Source organism: Danio rerio, chromosome 6 (assembly GCF_049306965.1).
Source record: "Danio rerio strain Tuebingen ecotype United States chromosome 6, GRCz12tu, whole genome shotgun sequence".
In the NCBI taxonomy this organism is placed as follows: Eukaryota; Metazoa; Chordata; class Actinopteri; order Cypriniformes; family Danionidae; genus Danio; species Danio rerio.
The window spans coordinates 44,648,866-44,665,211 of NC_133181.1; the positions used below are offsets into that span (position 1 = coordinate 44,648,866).

Here is a 16,346-nt window from a genome sequence, read left to right on the forward strand (position 1 = left end):
CTCCCAGGACAAATGTCATTCAACCGCACTAGTCAAGACAGTGTTACTACGTGAAGATGCTCGACTTAAGCGCCGTCTACGAGTGTAGTAACGAGAAAACAAAGAAAACAAAGCACAAAGGCAGAACATTTCATAGGATTAAGTTTTTTACGTTTTTGTATGTTTTGAAATTTGTGCTAAACAGGTCACGTTATTGATAATAATAGCTATAGTCACTTACTGCATTCACCATAAGGCAAAGTAGCACTAACTCGCACTAAACACTCGGTTTATGCTAGGTTTGTTGAATAAATCAGCAAACAATGCCAAAGAAATATGACAAAGAGATACTGTGGTGCCAGAAACTTGTATTATTGTCGGCTAGTGAACGAGTCGTTCATAACGGAGATTCATTCACAAACAAATCGCTCCCTCCGTCAGTATGAGCAGTGAAAGCAGGAGAGGAGCTGTATTTCAGCACATGATTAGATCAAATTTAACAGGGAGAGTGAATAGTACATTTCCATACACACAAACACAAGCTTTTTGTCAGGAATGCCCGTGCGATAAGTGATCCATCAATGTAGAAAAGTGATGTCAAATAAAAATTTTCATCATTAAAAAAAATGCACTAACATCCAGGAAAACACCCGATCATAGACGTGTATATGTGTATATCTATGTGTATCCCCCCCCACCCCCCCCCCCCCTTTCCCCGCCCCCCCGCCTTCAACTGGGGGCCCCGTGGGTGATCCCTGCAGGGGGGCCTCCGCATTTTGCGCTACGCCACTGCATCAGAACTACCTTAATCATTCGTGTCAGATTTAACAAGGTACTGGAAATATTCCTCATAGATTTTGGTCCATATTGACATGATAGCATCACGCAGTTGCTGTAGATTTGTGGCTGCACATCCATTACAGTATGTGAATCTCCCATTTCACCACATCCCAAAGGTGCTCTATTGGATTGAGGCCTGGTGATTGTGGATGCCATTTGAGTAGAGTAAACTCATTGTCATGTTAAGAAACCAGTCCAAGATGATTCACGCTTTTTGACATGGCGTGTTATCCTACTGAAAGTAGCCATCAGAAGATGGGTAGTATATTGTGGTCATAAAGAGATGGACATGGTCAGCAACATCACTCAGGTAGGCTGTGCCGTTAACACAATGCTCAATTGGTACTAATGTAATGGGCCCAAAGTGTGCCAAGAAACTATCCCCCAAATCATTACACCCCCAACAACAACTTAAACTGTTGATACAAGGCAGGATAGATCCATGCTTTCATATTGTTGACATCAACTTCTGACCCTAGCACCTGAATGTTGCAGCAGGAATTGAGAATCATCAGACCAGGCAACGTTTTTCAAATCTTCTGTTGTCTAATTTTGGTGATCCTGTGTGAATTGAAGCCTCAGTTTCTTGTTCTTAGCTGGCATTGGTCTTCTGCTGCTGTAGCCCATTCGCCTCAAGGTTTGATGTGTTGTGTGTTCAGAGATGCTCTTCTGCATACCTCGGTTGTAACGAGTGGATATTTGAGTTGCTGCTCACTGGATATTTTCTCTTATTCAGGTCATTCTTTGTAATCCTGTAGAGATGGTTTGGCATGGAAATACCAGTAAATCAGCAGTTTCTGAAATACTCAGACCATGCCATGTTCAAAGTTACTTAAATCACCTTTCCTCTCCATTCTGATGCTTGGTTTAAACTGCAGCAGATCGTCTTGACCATGTCTACATGCCTAAATGCATTGAGTTGCTGCCATGTGATTGGCTGACTAGGAAATTTGCATTAACAAGCAGTTGGACAGGTGTACCTAATAAAGAGGCCGTGGGTGTATATCCCAACAAGCTTTTAAGAAAAAACCTTTGTTCTCAGCTTTTTGTTTAAAATGTCTTTTTTATTTTATTTAATTAAAAAAAAAAAGAAAGTTACCAATATTGAAGGACAAAAAATAAAAAAGCAAATAAAAAGTTTCTGATTAAAATTTACTGTACATATTCATACAAGAAAACTATTCTAGATGGCATGAAAGATTTCATAAATCTTATCATAAAAATGTCATCAAACACGACAAAACAAAAAACGTGTTAAAATGAGTAAAGAGGACACAAAGCAATCAATATTTCAGTGCAAAAATTTACGAAGGACAGTCCAAGTTAGAACAAGCAAAAGCATGACTTATGAATCGACTACCACTTAAAGATGCCTTTTTTTCTTTCACAACAAGGCAGGAAATTTTGGAGCATGGAATACGCGGAGCATGAAAGACTACAGTCATTAGTCTCGCTTTTCAAAATATTAACATTAATGAACTGAATGCATGTTTATTTCGAGATTTTAAGGCCTTTAATTAGTAGGAATCACTGCATATTTCTGTCATCACTTGTCTCAGTTACACCAGAAACAGATCATGCGTATAGTCTCTGTGTATACGCTATCTCTGGAACAGCATTGTAAACCAGTCTACATGCCTTCAGCTTTGATGTACTGTCAAGCGGATGATATATGTTTCAGATTTAGGGGGTTGGGGCTGTGCTTTGGACCAGACACTTTACAACACCACCTTCATAAATAGCTGCCAGGCAAGGACATGCACTTTTTATGAGAAAGGCCCCAAATACCAACCTCAACCAAAATTACATCTCGTTTATCAGACTCTCTCGCTCTCGCTCTCTCTCGCTCTCTTTCTCACGCTCAAGCCCTAAAAGCTTCTTTAGCTTTGCGTCTGCTCTGTCAAAGCCTACCATTCTTATCGCTCCACGGGAGAAAATGCCAATAAAGGAGAGTGGAGAAGCTCTAAAAGCCTAAAGCAACCTCCCGCCTGCTTCAGTCGACTCCACGCAGCTACCAAAGAGTTCATGCCGCTGTCAAGCAAGTCTCACCTTTACAAGCCCGCTCTCATTTCCCAGCCATACACTTGCCTGAGTAAAAAAAAATTACAGCTTAAAAATTCATGGACGGATGCATGGTTATCAGCTCATAAGTGTGACATGAGAAAGCGTTCAAGAGCATTTCGGGAACACGCGCTGGATAATGGATTTTTTTTATTCCCTCTTACCGTAACCCAAATCCCAAGTGTTATAAAGAAGGAGCATGTCATGAATAAAATGCAAGGAAAATGGTTTTGAAAAATTCTGAATCGAGGAACTGGCTGGCTTTCAGTTCACGAGAGGGAGTGAAGAGAGGTTTAAAGCAGGAAGACATTTAACACATCTTATGTAATCTGGGGAAAAATGTCTGTCAGTGCGTGTCCTAAAAATGTACTGGTGACACTTTAAAATATTGGTCCATTAGTTAATTCATTTACTAACATTAACAAACAAAGAATAATCTTGTAAAGTATTAATTAAGCATAGTTCAACATTTACTAATGCATTATTAAAACCCAAAGTTGTGCTTGTTACATTAGTAAATGCAGTGAACTGTTATTTGACATAACATTAACTAACATTAGCAATGGTGAATTATTACCATAATAAATGCATTATAAATTGTTTGTTCGATTTAATAAATACATTAACTAACAATAACTTATAGATTATTTTACAGGCCTGTAGCCAGACTGGTGAAAGGGGTGGTTCTATAGAAGTGGACCTTTTTTGCAGTTAAACACCTCATTTAGGCTACTATTTAATTTTAAGATTTAAATGCTGCATTTTAGTGACATTTTAAGCACTATTTTAGCTAAAATAGATTGTTGGATGGTCATTATAACCAAAAAAAATACATTTAAAAATTCATGGATAACAACAATAGCAATAATAGTACTCAAATACATTTTAATATTGGTCGTTTTTGGTGCTTTACAGCTTTTCATTGGTCATTTTTTGTTCCAAGATATAGAGTAAAAGTTACTTGTAAAATGTTTTCTCTATTTAAAAACAATACAGTGGTAAAGAATAGTTCACTTCATCAGATTTTATGTTTTCTTGGACAACTGGATACTGTGTTGTGTTCACTGGTTATAACTGATTAGCTGAAGTCACACTGAAGCGACAGCCAAGAGGATTCCACTTGGCCTTAAAACGTTTTTCAATGGGTTATTTTCACTATTCATGATGAGATAGAAGTCAAAATAGGACAAATGAGCTCACATATGGGACAAATTCTGGACTTTTGTAGGTGAGGGGTGGGTCTTTCAAACCACCCAAACTCCCCCTGCCTACATGCCTATATACACAGGTATATCAAATAAAAACACTGCCACTAAGATTTTGAATGTTTTTGCTAGTATTATTTATATTTACTAAAATACATTCTCAAATGTGCTGTGATCCAGAGATGATTTTTTTTCTTCAGTAATTTATTATTATCCTTCAGAAATCATAACATTCTGATGTGGTGCTCAAAAAAGATTTATAATTGACAACCGTTACGCTGCTTAGTGTTTTCTACATTGTGATTACAAACAAATTTACTATCACTAATTTATTGCATATTTTCAAAGGATAAGTATGAAAAAATAATAGATTTGATATTTAATGGTTTGTATTTTGGGCTTGTCAAACATCATTTGAATAATTTCTAAAACAATTCTACCAAAAACATTTCAATATTCCCTTCATTCAGGATATTGCACCAAAGCGATGCTTGTGCCGGGCCAGGAATCAAAGATGCAACTCAGCCCTATCAGGGACTGTTCCTACCACTAGCTTCTGGGAGGAGGTTATAGGTTCCATAGAAGCTTTCTGCCACTGGTCATCAGACTGTTAAACTCTTAAAGGGTCCAAAATTTGAATGCACTATTGTTATTTGCACTGTAGAGCCGCCTGACGATGAGGACCATCAGTCAGCTGCTGTGTATGTGATTTTTAATAAATTAATTTATTGTCTAGGGAAATTTTTATTGAAACCGTTGAGCCAATGCTACGAAATTTCATTCTGTGTATAAATGTGAATGACAATAAAGTAAAACTTGAACTTGAATAAATTTCAAGAGTAGGTAAATGTTGGTGGTTTTGTACTAGACAGCCTCTAATCACAGCATCCTATGATACAGTGTATATGTACAAAACATATAAAATTGTAATATTTTGAGTGACACAAGATAGGTTGTTTGCAATCACGTGCGAAATTCAGATGAAGGGCAGAAAATAAAAAAAAACTGAATGGGAGACATAGGGGAAAATCCGTACTTCAAAGGATAAATATTTTTGTAAGGGGGAAAGTGCTCCATAATAATAACCGTCTAGTTTTGTCGCAAAGGCTGCATTTCTTTTTTGTTCTGTCGATGCACTTACCATCAACAAACATTCACTGCTGCTGCTCATCTTAATGTGTAACGTTACAATTGTTTATTCCACCAAAATGCCAGTAAAGACAGAGATTTCATTGCAGCGTTAACATGGCAGGGTGCGTTAATTATATTCTTCTGGATTTTGTATTAGTGTTTTGGTGTTTGTATCTCATTTTTATATAACACATTAACATATACTACACATAGTTAGGCCTGTATGTAATCTTTATTGGTGCTGTCAAATGAATTATCGCGTTCAAAAAAGTTTGTACACATGGACGACTAAAATAAATGTTTATTACATGCCGCCTTTTCTTCAGTTTTTCAGCCAGTTTCTTGAACTTTCTCCTCTTTATGAGCAAAAACATTTGGAAGTCTATAAAAGCTGTTTGGCATTTCTAATTTGTCAGATTTAAACGATTATGAACAACATGAAACAGAAACATTTTAACGTTCTGATAGCAATTCCTATGTAGTAGAATCACTTCCTGCTCTCCTCCATCTGAATTTCGCACATCAATGACGTCATGTGAAAACAACTAAATAACAGAATTTTCACTTTTGAGAGCAAATTATTGTTCTAAGTAAGAGAAAACAGCAGAGGAACAGGGAATCCCCAGCGACATTTTTAGCAGAGAGCTTTGAGAAAAGTCTCAGTCCAGAAAGCATCTCTCTTTCTCTCTCTACTGCATGAAGTTCTCTCTCACAGCATGCAGTGGACAGACACATGTAAGTGTGCTAAAAACTGGAAGATTAGTAAAAAAAAAAGTTATTAGGGGAAAAGAAAGCAACAAAAAAGGAAGAGGAAGGCACTTTCTGTATAGGGATACCATCAAATCTAAAACACACTCAACTCTCTCTTCCTCCTTGTCTGTTTTTTCTGCATTATTAATGCACTCCGTGTCCCTGTGCGGACACTGCAGTAATTATGCTCACGAAACCTTAAGAATGAACAAATTTCTCCATCTCAAAGAGTGACTCATATACTGCAACCACAGTGAGGATCCGACCGCCGCTGATTTTAATGTGTTATTTAAAAGTCTGCATTCGTCAGCCAACATTTCTTCTGTTGGGGGATAAATAATTAACATGTTATTTCAATTCAGCAAGGCTCAAATTGTCAAATGTGCTATTATTGCTGTTTGCAGTAGGGCCTAATGAGCACCTCGTTACCTGTGATGCCAAGAGCAATTCAAGAATTATACTGTAATAAGGCAAGAAGCATATATTTCTGTTCTTCATTTTTTGAAAATGACTCGTTCTTGATTATAATAGTCACCTGTGAATTATTTTACAGTGTTCCACAGAAACAAGCCTAATCCATATTTTACTACCTCTCCAGTGTTGAGTTTTGTTGTATTTTTTTACTTATACATCTAATCACTTAGAAAAGTAACACAACAGCTCAGAAAGCAACATAGTTTATGGCTGTTTCTCAATATGTGTTCTTCAGTGATATTGCATCTTCGTGTTCTTGTGTAACGTCATCATCAACTGCCAAAGTTCAGTTCCAAAACCTATGACCAAAAGAACGGATGACACGTGAAAGTTCTTGGTGTGTTCTTGACATCAAGGACTTAAGCGCACCCCTCACTCTAGAAGTCGCAGAAGTCATTGCGGCTGAATAAAGAAGGTTGGAAGCTCAGCATTTTATATAGAGTTGCTATTTAGGTTAAAAAACATAACTTATTTGTTTCAGGAGTTTTCTTATACGAGACGGTAAAAGCAAACATTACCATGAAAATCTTTATAAAGGCATGAACAAATTAAGGGTGTTTATTTGCTGAAATTCATATTAAGATTAGTTTTATGTAATGTTTAAATAATTTTATGTTAAAAATGCTTGAAGGTCATGTGGCCAACAGGAGGAACCAGGGAAGAATTCATTCAGCATCTTATTTCTCACAGGACGCGTTCTCTATTCACACATTGTAAAATAAGTTAAATGTTATTGCACAATAAAATAACTGTTCAAAAGTAGTTTTTCATTTAATTTAGTAATTTATTACAGTGACTTTAAAAATTAATCTTCAGCTTCACCCCTCCAGTCTTTAGAGTCACATGATCCGTCAGAAATCAGTCTAATAATAATAATAATAATAATAATAATAATAATAATAATAATAATGATAATAATAATAATAATAATAATAATAATAATTATTATTATTATTATTATTATTATTATTAATAATGGCTTTAGTAATAAAGGCAATAATGACGGAGTAATAATTTAATTTAAAACTACATACAAGAAGTTATTTAATTTTTTTATAAATATTTAACAATTGTATTTTTTTACATTTAATAAATGCTGCTTTGATAAACAGAACAATTTGCTTTAAAAAACATGAAAAAAACTGACCCCAAATAAGTAAGTAAACTAATCATTGAGTCTTTTAACCCTTTCACGCATAAATATTACACCGATGTCAGTCTTATCTGGTCCCTAAAGCATACGATCACACTGGTGTGATTAGGAAGTTCAGAGCGCACATAATCAACTGCTAAAATTCAAATCTGACAGCGCCCACTAAGGCACAGGATAAGGTGTGCAGCAATTGTCATAAATAACAACTTATTTGTGCTTTCAAACAAATAACATCTATTTTAGATTTCAGACATTCATATTCATACACATACTGTAACTATAAGCCATTTAGGGTTTGTAAAATACACACGGATGTCTATAGAGAAGGCAATTAGAATTATTTTTCAACATAACTGGATAATGAACTTTGTTCACACTGTTTCTGTGTATATAGTATTTTCTCTATTCCTCCTCCAGAAGAAAACTATGAATAACATGACATAAATAAAGCAGCTCAGATCTGTCCTAGAAGCGATACAGCTACAATCGGAAGTTAACAAGAAGTATTTTTATTATATATTAAATTATGCATTAATTGTATTTCATTAACGTTTTCATATAACAAATAAATAAATCATTATTAAGCTGTTCAAAAGACAAAATATATGTATCACATATTTGTGAAACAGCTGTTGTATCAGAATATATATATATATATATATATATATATATATATATATATATATATATATATATATATATATATATGTAATATATATATACATTTCAGTAGTATCAGATATTTCATTATTTAATAAGAAAATTTTCAATATTTACAGAAAAGGGCAAAAAAATCCAAAATACGATATATACATAGATTATTGGGGCTGGTGGGTCACATGATAAACAACATGTTGCATAGGGAACTTTATAAAGCACTGGATTCTAAGCAATGCTCACAAAACAAGTCGAGCAGGAGGGTCAGCTGGAGTATTTAAAACTCATGCGTTAAAGGGTTAATTTATTCCATAGCTCTATATTTTACTATTTGGATAAGAATTGTTATAAGAATATAATTATTGTTATAACATCATGTGAAGATGACCACATAACATCGCAAAACGAGTTTGAAACGAAACATTAATTCAAATCATTTTAATCGCTGCGACTGCCTCTTGATTTGATTCATCCATGAAACAGTGTAGATGAATTTTCATTAGCACAGGAAGAGTCATACTCCAGGAATGTTCATCAATTTAATTAATTTATCATGCGTATTACACATTTTCTTCCAATTACCGTTCCCGCTCTCTTTCTTTAATATATTTAGATGTGCAGATCTGTGGAGAGTGTGATCAAGCTGTCACTGTCTGGATTTCTTAAAGCTAACATCTGCAGCATGTCTGATCCTGACATCCCAGAAAGTGTCAGCAAACGCCACACGCTTGGTGGCAAATTGGATGGCTCGAGCATATGGATGACAGGTAGCCAGACACCACCACTTTTATCCTCATTAGAAGACTGCAGATTTGTTAGACTAAATGCTACAGTAGGAGCCCATGGAAGTGAGATTGTTAATGATATCTAATTATGTTAAAATAAGGGAAAATGTCCTTAATTTAAATTGTAAATCTTTTTAATTTTTACACCAGCTATTACACCAGTAAGTGGCAGCAATATACTGTATATATGAGTGAATCAGTTTAAGTTCAAATGAAATGAAAACAGAATATATATATATATATATATATATATATATATATATATATATATATATATATATATATATATATATATATACATATATATATATATATATATATATATATATATATATATATATATATATATATATATATATATATATATATATATATATATATATATATATATATATATACATTTATACAACAGTTCTGTCTGGTTCTCAAATCTGATTGACTGATAGCCGTGCGATATTCTGCAATATCAGAACTTCTACAGCCTCTTTACCCTTTGTGTATTACTCCGCCCACATACAGCCAGCAAAAAGCAGACACTACAGATCTAAAGTTTAAAAGATGCACGCTCAACTGTTTAACTGTCAGCTTATGATTTGAATCCGGAATCATGTCTGATTTTGTTTTTATATACACAACTATGCCGTAGGCGAGGCAGTGGCGCAGTAGGTAGTGCTGTCGCCTCACAGCAGGAAGGTCGCTGGGTCGCTGGTTCGAACCTCAGCTCAGTTGGCTTTTCTGTGTGCTGTTTGCATGTTCTCCCTCTGGGTGCTCCGGTTTCCCCCACTGTCCAAAAGACATGTGGTATAGGTGAATTGGGTAGGCTAAATTGTCCGTAGTCTATGAGTGTGTGTGTGTGTGTGTGAATGTGTGTGTGGATGTTTCCCAGAGATGGGTTGCGGCTAAAAGTGCACCCGCTGCGTAAAAACTTGCTGGATAAGTTGGCGGTTCATTCTGCTGTGGCGAACCCGGATTAATAAAGGGACTAAGCCGAAAAGAAAATGAATGAATGAACTATGCCGTCAAACTGTTGTATAAATGCAATATCACACTCGTAGCAGTGCGATATGGCTGTATATCGGCACTGGTGGGGGCACTAAGGCCCCGTTTACACTAATGCGTTTTCGTTTTAAAACGCATAAGTTTTGCTACGGTTACGCCATCCGTCCACACTACGCCGGAGTTCTCGAGAGCCGAAAACGGAGCTTTTTGATAATGCTGTAGAGGCCGTTTTCATTCTAAAACGCTGCTGCTCCCTTTCAGTGTGGATGAGGAAAAACGGAGACATCTGAAAATGAAGCGGGACTGCTGAGATTGGCTACCTGATTGGGGCTTTTGTGTCATTGCGTATCCTTCCCTTATTCGTCAAGTCCCAATCACATGACTATAACACATGGCTTTAACGCTACCGGAAGACAGCAGACCAGCCTTTACTATAGACAACAACATGGACACAGAAATGGGAGCGTTGTTTGCACTATTGTCTGTTTTAGAAGCCATTGTGCAGTTATTCATTTGTTACGTTTAGTAACAACTCGACCTCATCGTCTGTCCAAAAAAATACCTCTCTTGCTTTCTTTGCCATCGCATTTAATGTTCAACTGGTGTTTGTTGACTAACAATAACCAAATGCAGAGCGAGGCACATGAGTGCACGAAGGGTCACGTGATATACGTTTTTGGTGGCGTAGTGTGGACGGAGATATATTCAGAGGCGCTAGGTGAAACGCTAGTGTGGACGCAGATCGTTTTTAATCTAAAACCCTGTTAAAACGCCGTTAAAACGCACTAGTGTAAACGGGGCCAGTGCACGCCTCCCACCAGTGCCGATATACAGCCATATCGCACTGCTACTCATGTGATATTGCTTATATATATACATACATTAATATATAACAGCCAACTTATCCAGCATAAGTTTTACGCAGCGGACGCCCTTTCAGCTGCAACCCATGTCTGGGAAACATCCATACACACCCATTCACACTCATACACCACGGACAATTTAGCCTACCCAATTCACCTATACAAGATGTCTTTGGACTGTGGGGGAAACCGCAGCACCTGGAGGAAACCCACACGAACGCAGGGAGAACATGCAAACTCCACACAGAAACGCCAACTGATGCCGTAAATGGGGTCTAGCAATGCCCCTGCCTGCAGCATCTTCTGTATTTGGCTGTGTTGTTAACTTTTGCACCACTTTTCTGTATTTAGTTGCATTGTGAATATTAAGAGGACTTTTTTGTCATGTTTCTGTATTTGGTTGTGCTGTGAGTATTAGCATATGTTGTCACAATGGCGATGTATTCTTAATTTGTTTTAGTTTTTATATATGCATACATTTTCTTCAGTTGAAGCTTTATCTGTCATCATACAGTACGCTTTTATTTGATTAAAGTTTTAACTGAACTAAACTGCGGGCTTGTGCCTTGGTTTGATTGACAGCCACAGTGTGATAAACGCAATATACATGCAAATGAACCCTCATGCACATTTATGACTTTATGACATCTGATTATCAAGAAGACCTACTGGGAAAATATATATATATATATATATATATATATATATATGTATTTATTAAACTGAGTGACGAAAAATCAGTACCTGTATGGATACATCGCTGTAGGATCCTCCAATCACGCCTGATATTGCGAGCGGAACGTCATCGTGGATGGCGTAGGATCCATCCGGACACGTGTACTCACTATCGTCCACTTTCGTAAGCGAAGCACGCACAAATTCAAGTGACTGCTCGAGTGCGTATGTGTCTTTGGAGCAAGTGTCCAGAATGTGGGCACCTAACGTCACCCCGGGCAAAATCTGATCATCCTGATTGATCTTGTCCAAAGCTAACAGCATTGCCTCAAGTCTCTGAATCCCTCTCTGTGTATTAATTCGGCCACAGTCCTGAGCTCCTTCCCCTTTATGATGAACAGGGAACAGGCCTCCGATCACTAGATCTCCATCCATTACGATCTCCTTCTTGGAGGTGTCAGTGTTGTACCCTGGAATTGCCAATGCTTGAGGTGTCCTGGCCAACAGAAGCAGCAGCAGAGTGAGGTGAAGCGGCCAGGAGGGCCCGTGACCTCTAAAATGAGCTGACCTCTGAGCCATGGTGCGCAAAGATCGGTGCATTTAACAGGGTCAATCCCTGTTTGCCAGTCTTTGGTCCTTTCGCTTATTGGAAAGGAGGAATGCTTAGACTAGTGCTAGAGTAAGACTTCAGACAGTTGAGTGTGAGAGTAAGCAGGCATAAGCAAACTGGAGGATCTCCGCCATCTCCCGCTTGTTAGAAAAGATCACAATCTGTGGATCAAACAGACAGATTGAGCATTAGATGATGCATAATCTGCAAATTCACCATTGCCCTGAGGTCTGTTTATTAAAGTCAACAGAGGTGACGAATGTGCTGGGGATGTGTTCACCTTGCAATAAAATGTGTCCTATGCATTTTTTCATGTTATTTGTTTGTTACTTCAAGCAAAAATAAAAATACTACCATCATGTAGCTATTTACCTTCATGACTTTCCAACCTTTGTGTTTTGCTAAACATTGTGTGGACTCATAGTGGAAGTCAGTAAAAACTGTCACGATTTTCGAATAAAGAAAATTTTGATAAATCAGACATAAATGAATCCAATGTAAAGTTTTACATCTCCTTCACTTTTTTAAAACCAGATTAAGTACAATTTTTCTCTCTGCATCCCTGAAATGTGATAGATGCAGTGATGACCTATCTTAGGAGTCTTGGGAAATTAGCATTTTAAGTTTGTAAATCTTCATCTTTAATTTTAACCTATGAAGTCAGAATTATTAGCCTCCCTGAATTATTAGACCCCGTTTGTTTTTCCCCATTTTCTGTTTAACAAAAAGAAGATTTTCTTCAACACATTTCTAAACAAAATAGTTTTAATAACTCATTCTAATAACTGCTTTATTTTATCTTTGACAGTAAATAATATTTTACTAAATATTTCCAAGACACTTCTATACAGCTTAAAGGGACATTTAAAGGCTTAATTGGGTTAACTAGGCAGGTTAGGGTGATTAGGCAAGTTATTGTATAACAGTGGTTTGTTCGGTAGAACATTAAAGGTAAGTTAGCTAAAAAGGGCTAATAATTTTGACCTTAATTTGGTTTAGAAATTAAAATCTGCTTGTGTTTTAGCCAAAATAAAACAAAAAATACTTTCTCCAGAAGAAAAAAACATTATCAGACATACTGTGAAAATTGTCCTTGCTCTGTCATCATTCGGGAAATATTTAAAAAAAGGAAAACAAAAAAAAAAATCAAAGGGGGGCTAATAATTCTGACTTTAACTGTATATGAGGTGTTTACAGGTATATTTGCACGCAGCAAGTTTATATGTATGTGTGTATGTTAATATGGGTGTTAATGCAAGGATAGAGTTTATATGTATGTGTGTATGCATACGTGAAGTTTACATGTATATATGCAAGATTCATATTTGTGTGTGTGTGTGTGTGTGTGTGTGTGTGTGTGTGTGTGTGTGTGTGTGTGTGTGTGTGTGTGTGTGTGTGTGTGTGTGTGTGTGTGTGTTTTTGTGACATATCAGGACACAAATCTGTAAAATGACATGGGTATGACACAGGTATTACAAAAAGGAGGTGAAATATGAGGACATTGGTGACATCCTCATTTCTTAAAATGCTTATAAATCCCACAGGAGGAGTTTAATCAAAGAGTAAAGCTGCACACCGTCTCCTGTGATGGTTGGGTTTAGGGGTAGGGTGGGGTGAGGGCAATACAATATACAGTTTGGACAGTATAAAATGAATGGAAACCTATGTATTGTCCCCACTTATCACAAAAACAAACATACGTGTGTGTTTGTGTGTATATATAAATGTATATATATTTTTTATTATTATTATTATTTTAGATATATTTTTGTACTGTTTTCTTTTTATTGCGCTGTTTTGTTAAATATTTTATGAATGTTAAATAAAGCTAAGTTTTACAAAAATAAATCTATCATGATTTTCTTTAATATACATATATAATTATACAGTAGATTTAGTTTTAACATAACAAAAAGCATCATATGAATTAAATGTTGTAACTTGTTTTGTTAATTACTCCTGTCCTAAAAAAAGACTGCTGTTTAAAACTTTTGCTAAAACCGCACAAGACAAAATCTGAATTCATAATTAGGACTCTGTTCAAAAACGTACATACCATTCAATCTGCGTTTTCTGCATTTTTCTGTATTTTTATTAATTTATTCTTTCTTTTGTGCTGAAGAGTTAAACCCACTTTCTGTGTATTCTTGGTTTTTTAGCATCTTTTTCATGATTGAAGACTTTCAGTGGCGATGATTTTGTTTGCTCACTGAGGACAACTGAAGGACTCAAACATTTGCACAGGATGATTTTGTGTAACTTAAAAAAAATAAAAATATAAATGTTTAAAGAATTAGTATTTCCCTCTAGAAGCTACATTAAATCCTTATGTTTCCCTAGAAACAAAATAATAACCAAATATTGGTTGTTTATTTTTAATAGTGGAATGTTTAATAGTGGAAAGGAATTAATTATGAAGAAGATGCCAGAAAACCATGGAAGTTTTTATGGAGAAGTGAGCTGATGACAAAAAGGGACACAAGAACTATTAATACTACAAAAAGTGCTGTATTATGCATGTCATTCATTGTACTAGAACTTTTGTTTGATGTAAAAGGGCTCACTATCTGACAAAAGTCTTTAATTAGGACAGTAAGGTCTGACCTTGCGCAGACAAAATTCTTGTCACTTAACAGAAATAATGTGCAGAATAGAATATAAAGTCACGATGCAGATGAAAAAGAATTAATATTTTGTATGACTCCCATGAGTTTGGAGGTCTGCATCCATACATCTCTGCAATGACTCAAATTACTTTTTCATAAAGCCATCTGGAATGGTAAAGAAAGCTTTCTTCAGTGCCTTCTCCTTCATCTTATCCCAGACATGCTCAACATTGTTCATGTCTAGTGACTGGGTTGGCCAATCTTGTAGCACCTTGACCTTCTTTGCCTTGATGTAGAGGCTAAAGTATGAGAAGGAGCGCTATCCTGCTTAAGAATTTGCCCTCTCCTGTGGTTTGTAATATAATTGGCAGCACAAACGTCTTAATACCTCAGCGACAGGCACTCTGCAGATCTCTTGCATGCCTCTATACTGAACGTAACCCCGAACCATGATATTTCCTTCACCAAACTAGACTGATTTCTAGGAGACTGAAGGTTCCAGTAGGTCTTTTGCAGTGTTTGTGATGATTGGAATGCAGTTCAACAGATGATTAATCTGAAAAATCAACCTTCTGCCACTTTTCCAAATGATCAATTAGAAGTCAAGTGGGATCGACGACGAGACTTTTGTCAGGTAAATATATAAACAATTTTACTGTATGTAAATACCTGTTCTGTTAAAGAGCATACAATTATCCCCACAGTGTATTGACATTATTAAAATTTTGACTGAAAGTAAAGAAACAACATGAGGGTGAGAGTTATCAAATTGCATAAACTGTCCCTTTAACTGAACTGCAGGTGCTACAGCAACACAAATCATGAACTAAATATGTCACAATCCACTTAAACAGGTAAAATAGTGGTTTACATAACCCGTTTGTGTTGGAACCTCATGAATAATTTCTGTTTGTGTTAATGTTGCATTCCTGCATCTGGACAGGGGAATTCTTGTATGCATTGCTTGGGACTGGATGGGGAGAGCAAATGTTGAAATTAAGTGTTATTCCATGTATTTTTAAGCAAGATGAAAAACGTAGGATCTCATCAATCTTTCATGTTCTGCTATGTTGGGATTTTAAAGTTTTGTGGTGAAGAGCTGCTTTAAATCGAAAAAGAAATTTGCTGTACAGACGCCAGTTCGCTTTCTTTAGTCTTGTAATGCAATTTGCATACAATTTGCAAAATCCAGCATGCAAATGTCATGTCCAAATGTTTATGAACCAGAAAGTTATTTCATCAGTCATTTCATCAAGACCACGGCGAGGGAAATTAGATGCCAAGTATAACAATCATAAATATCACAGTTTCATATTCATATATATTCATAGCACAGTTTAACGTAATTGTTTCAAATATTTTATATTGATAAAAGACTCCAGGACATTTATATCCCACAATACATCACTGGGATACAAATCCGAATAGTTCATTTCAGTGCGTACAATGAACAACTGACTAAAACTGAGGGTGAATTAGCATTTGCTTTATTCTTTGCCTATCAGTATTCAAGAGCAGCTCAGAAATCCCCAACTAAGGGACTCCAGCATCATTTGTT

The 16,346-nt window shown here is 36.1% G+C and overlaps 1 protein-coding gene across 3 annotated transcripts in view; it reads right to left on the minus strand.

The window, feature by feature from the left end:
• grm2a (glutamate receptor, metabotropic 2a) overlaps positions 1-16,346 on the minus strand; it is a 90,341-nt gene that overhangs the window by 48,653 nt on the left and 25,342 nt on the right. For 2 of the 3 annotated variants that reach the window (XM_021476790.3, XM_005166117.6), the window contains exon 2: positions 11,642-12,343. In XM_021476790.3, the coding sequence (XP_021332465.1) occupies positions 11,642-12,172 (531 nt within the window). In that variant the 5' untranslated portion in view covers positions 12,173-12,343. 3 annotated transcript variants of the gene reach the window in all.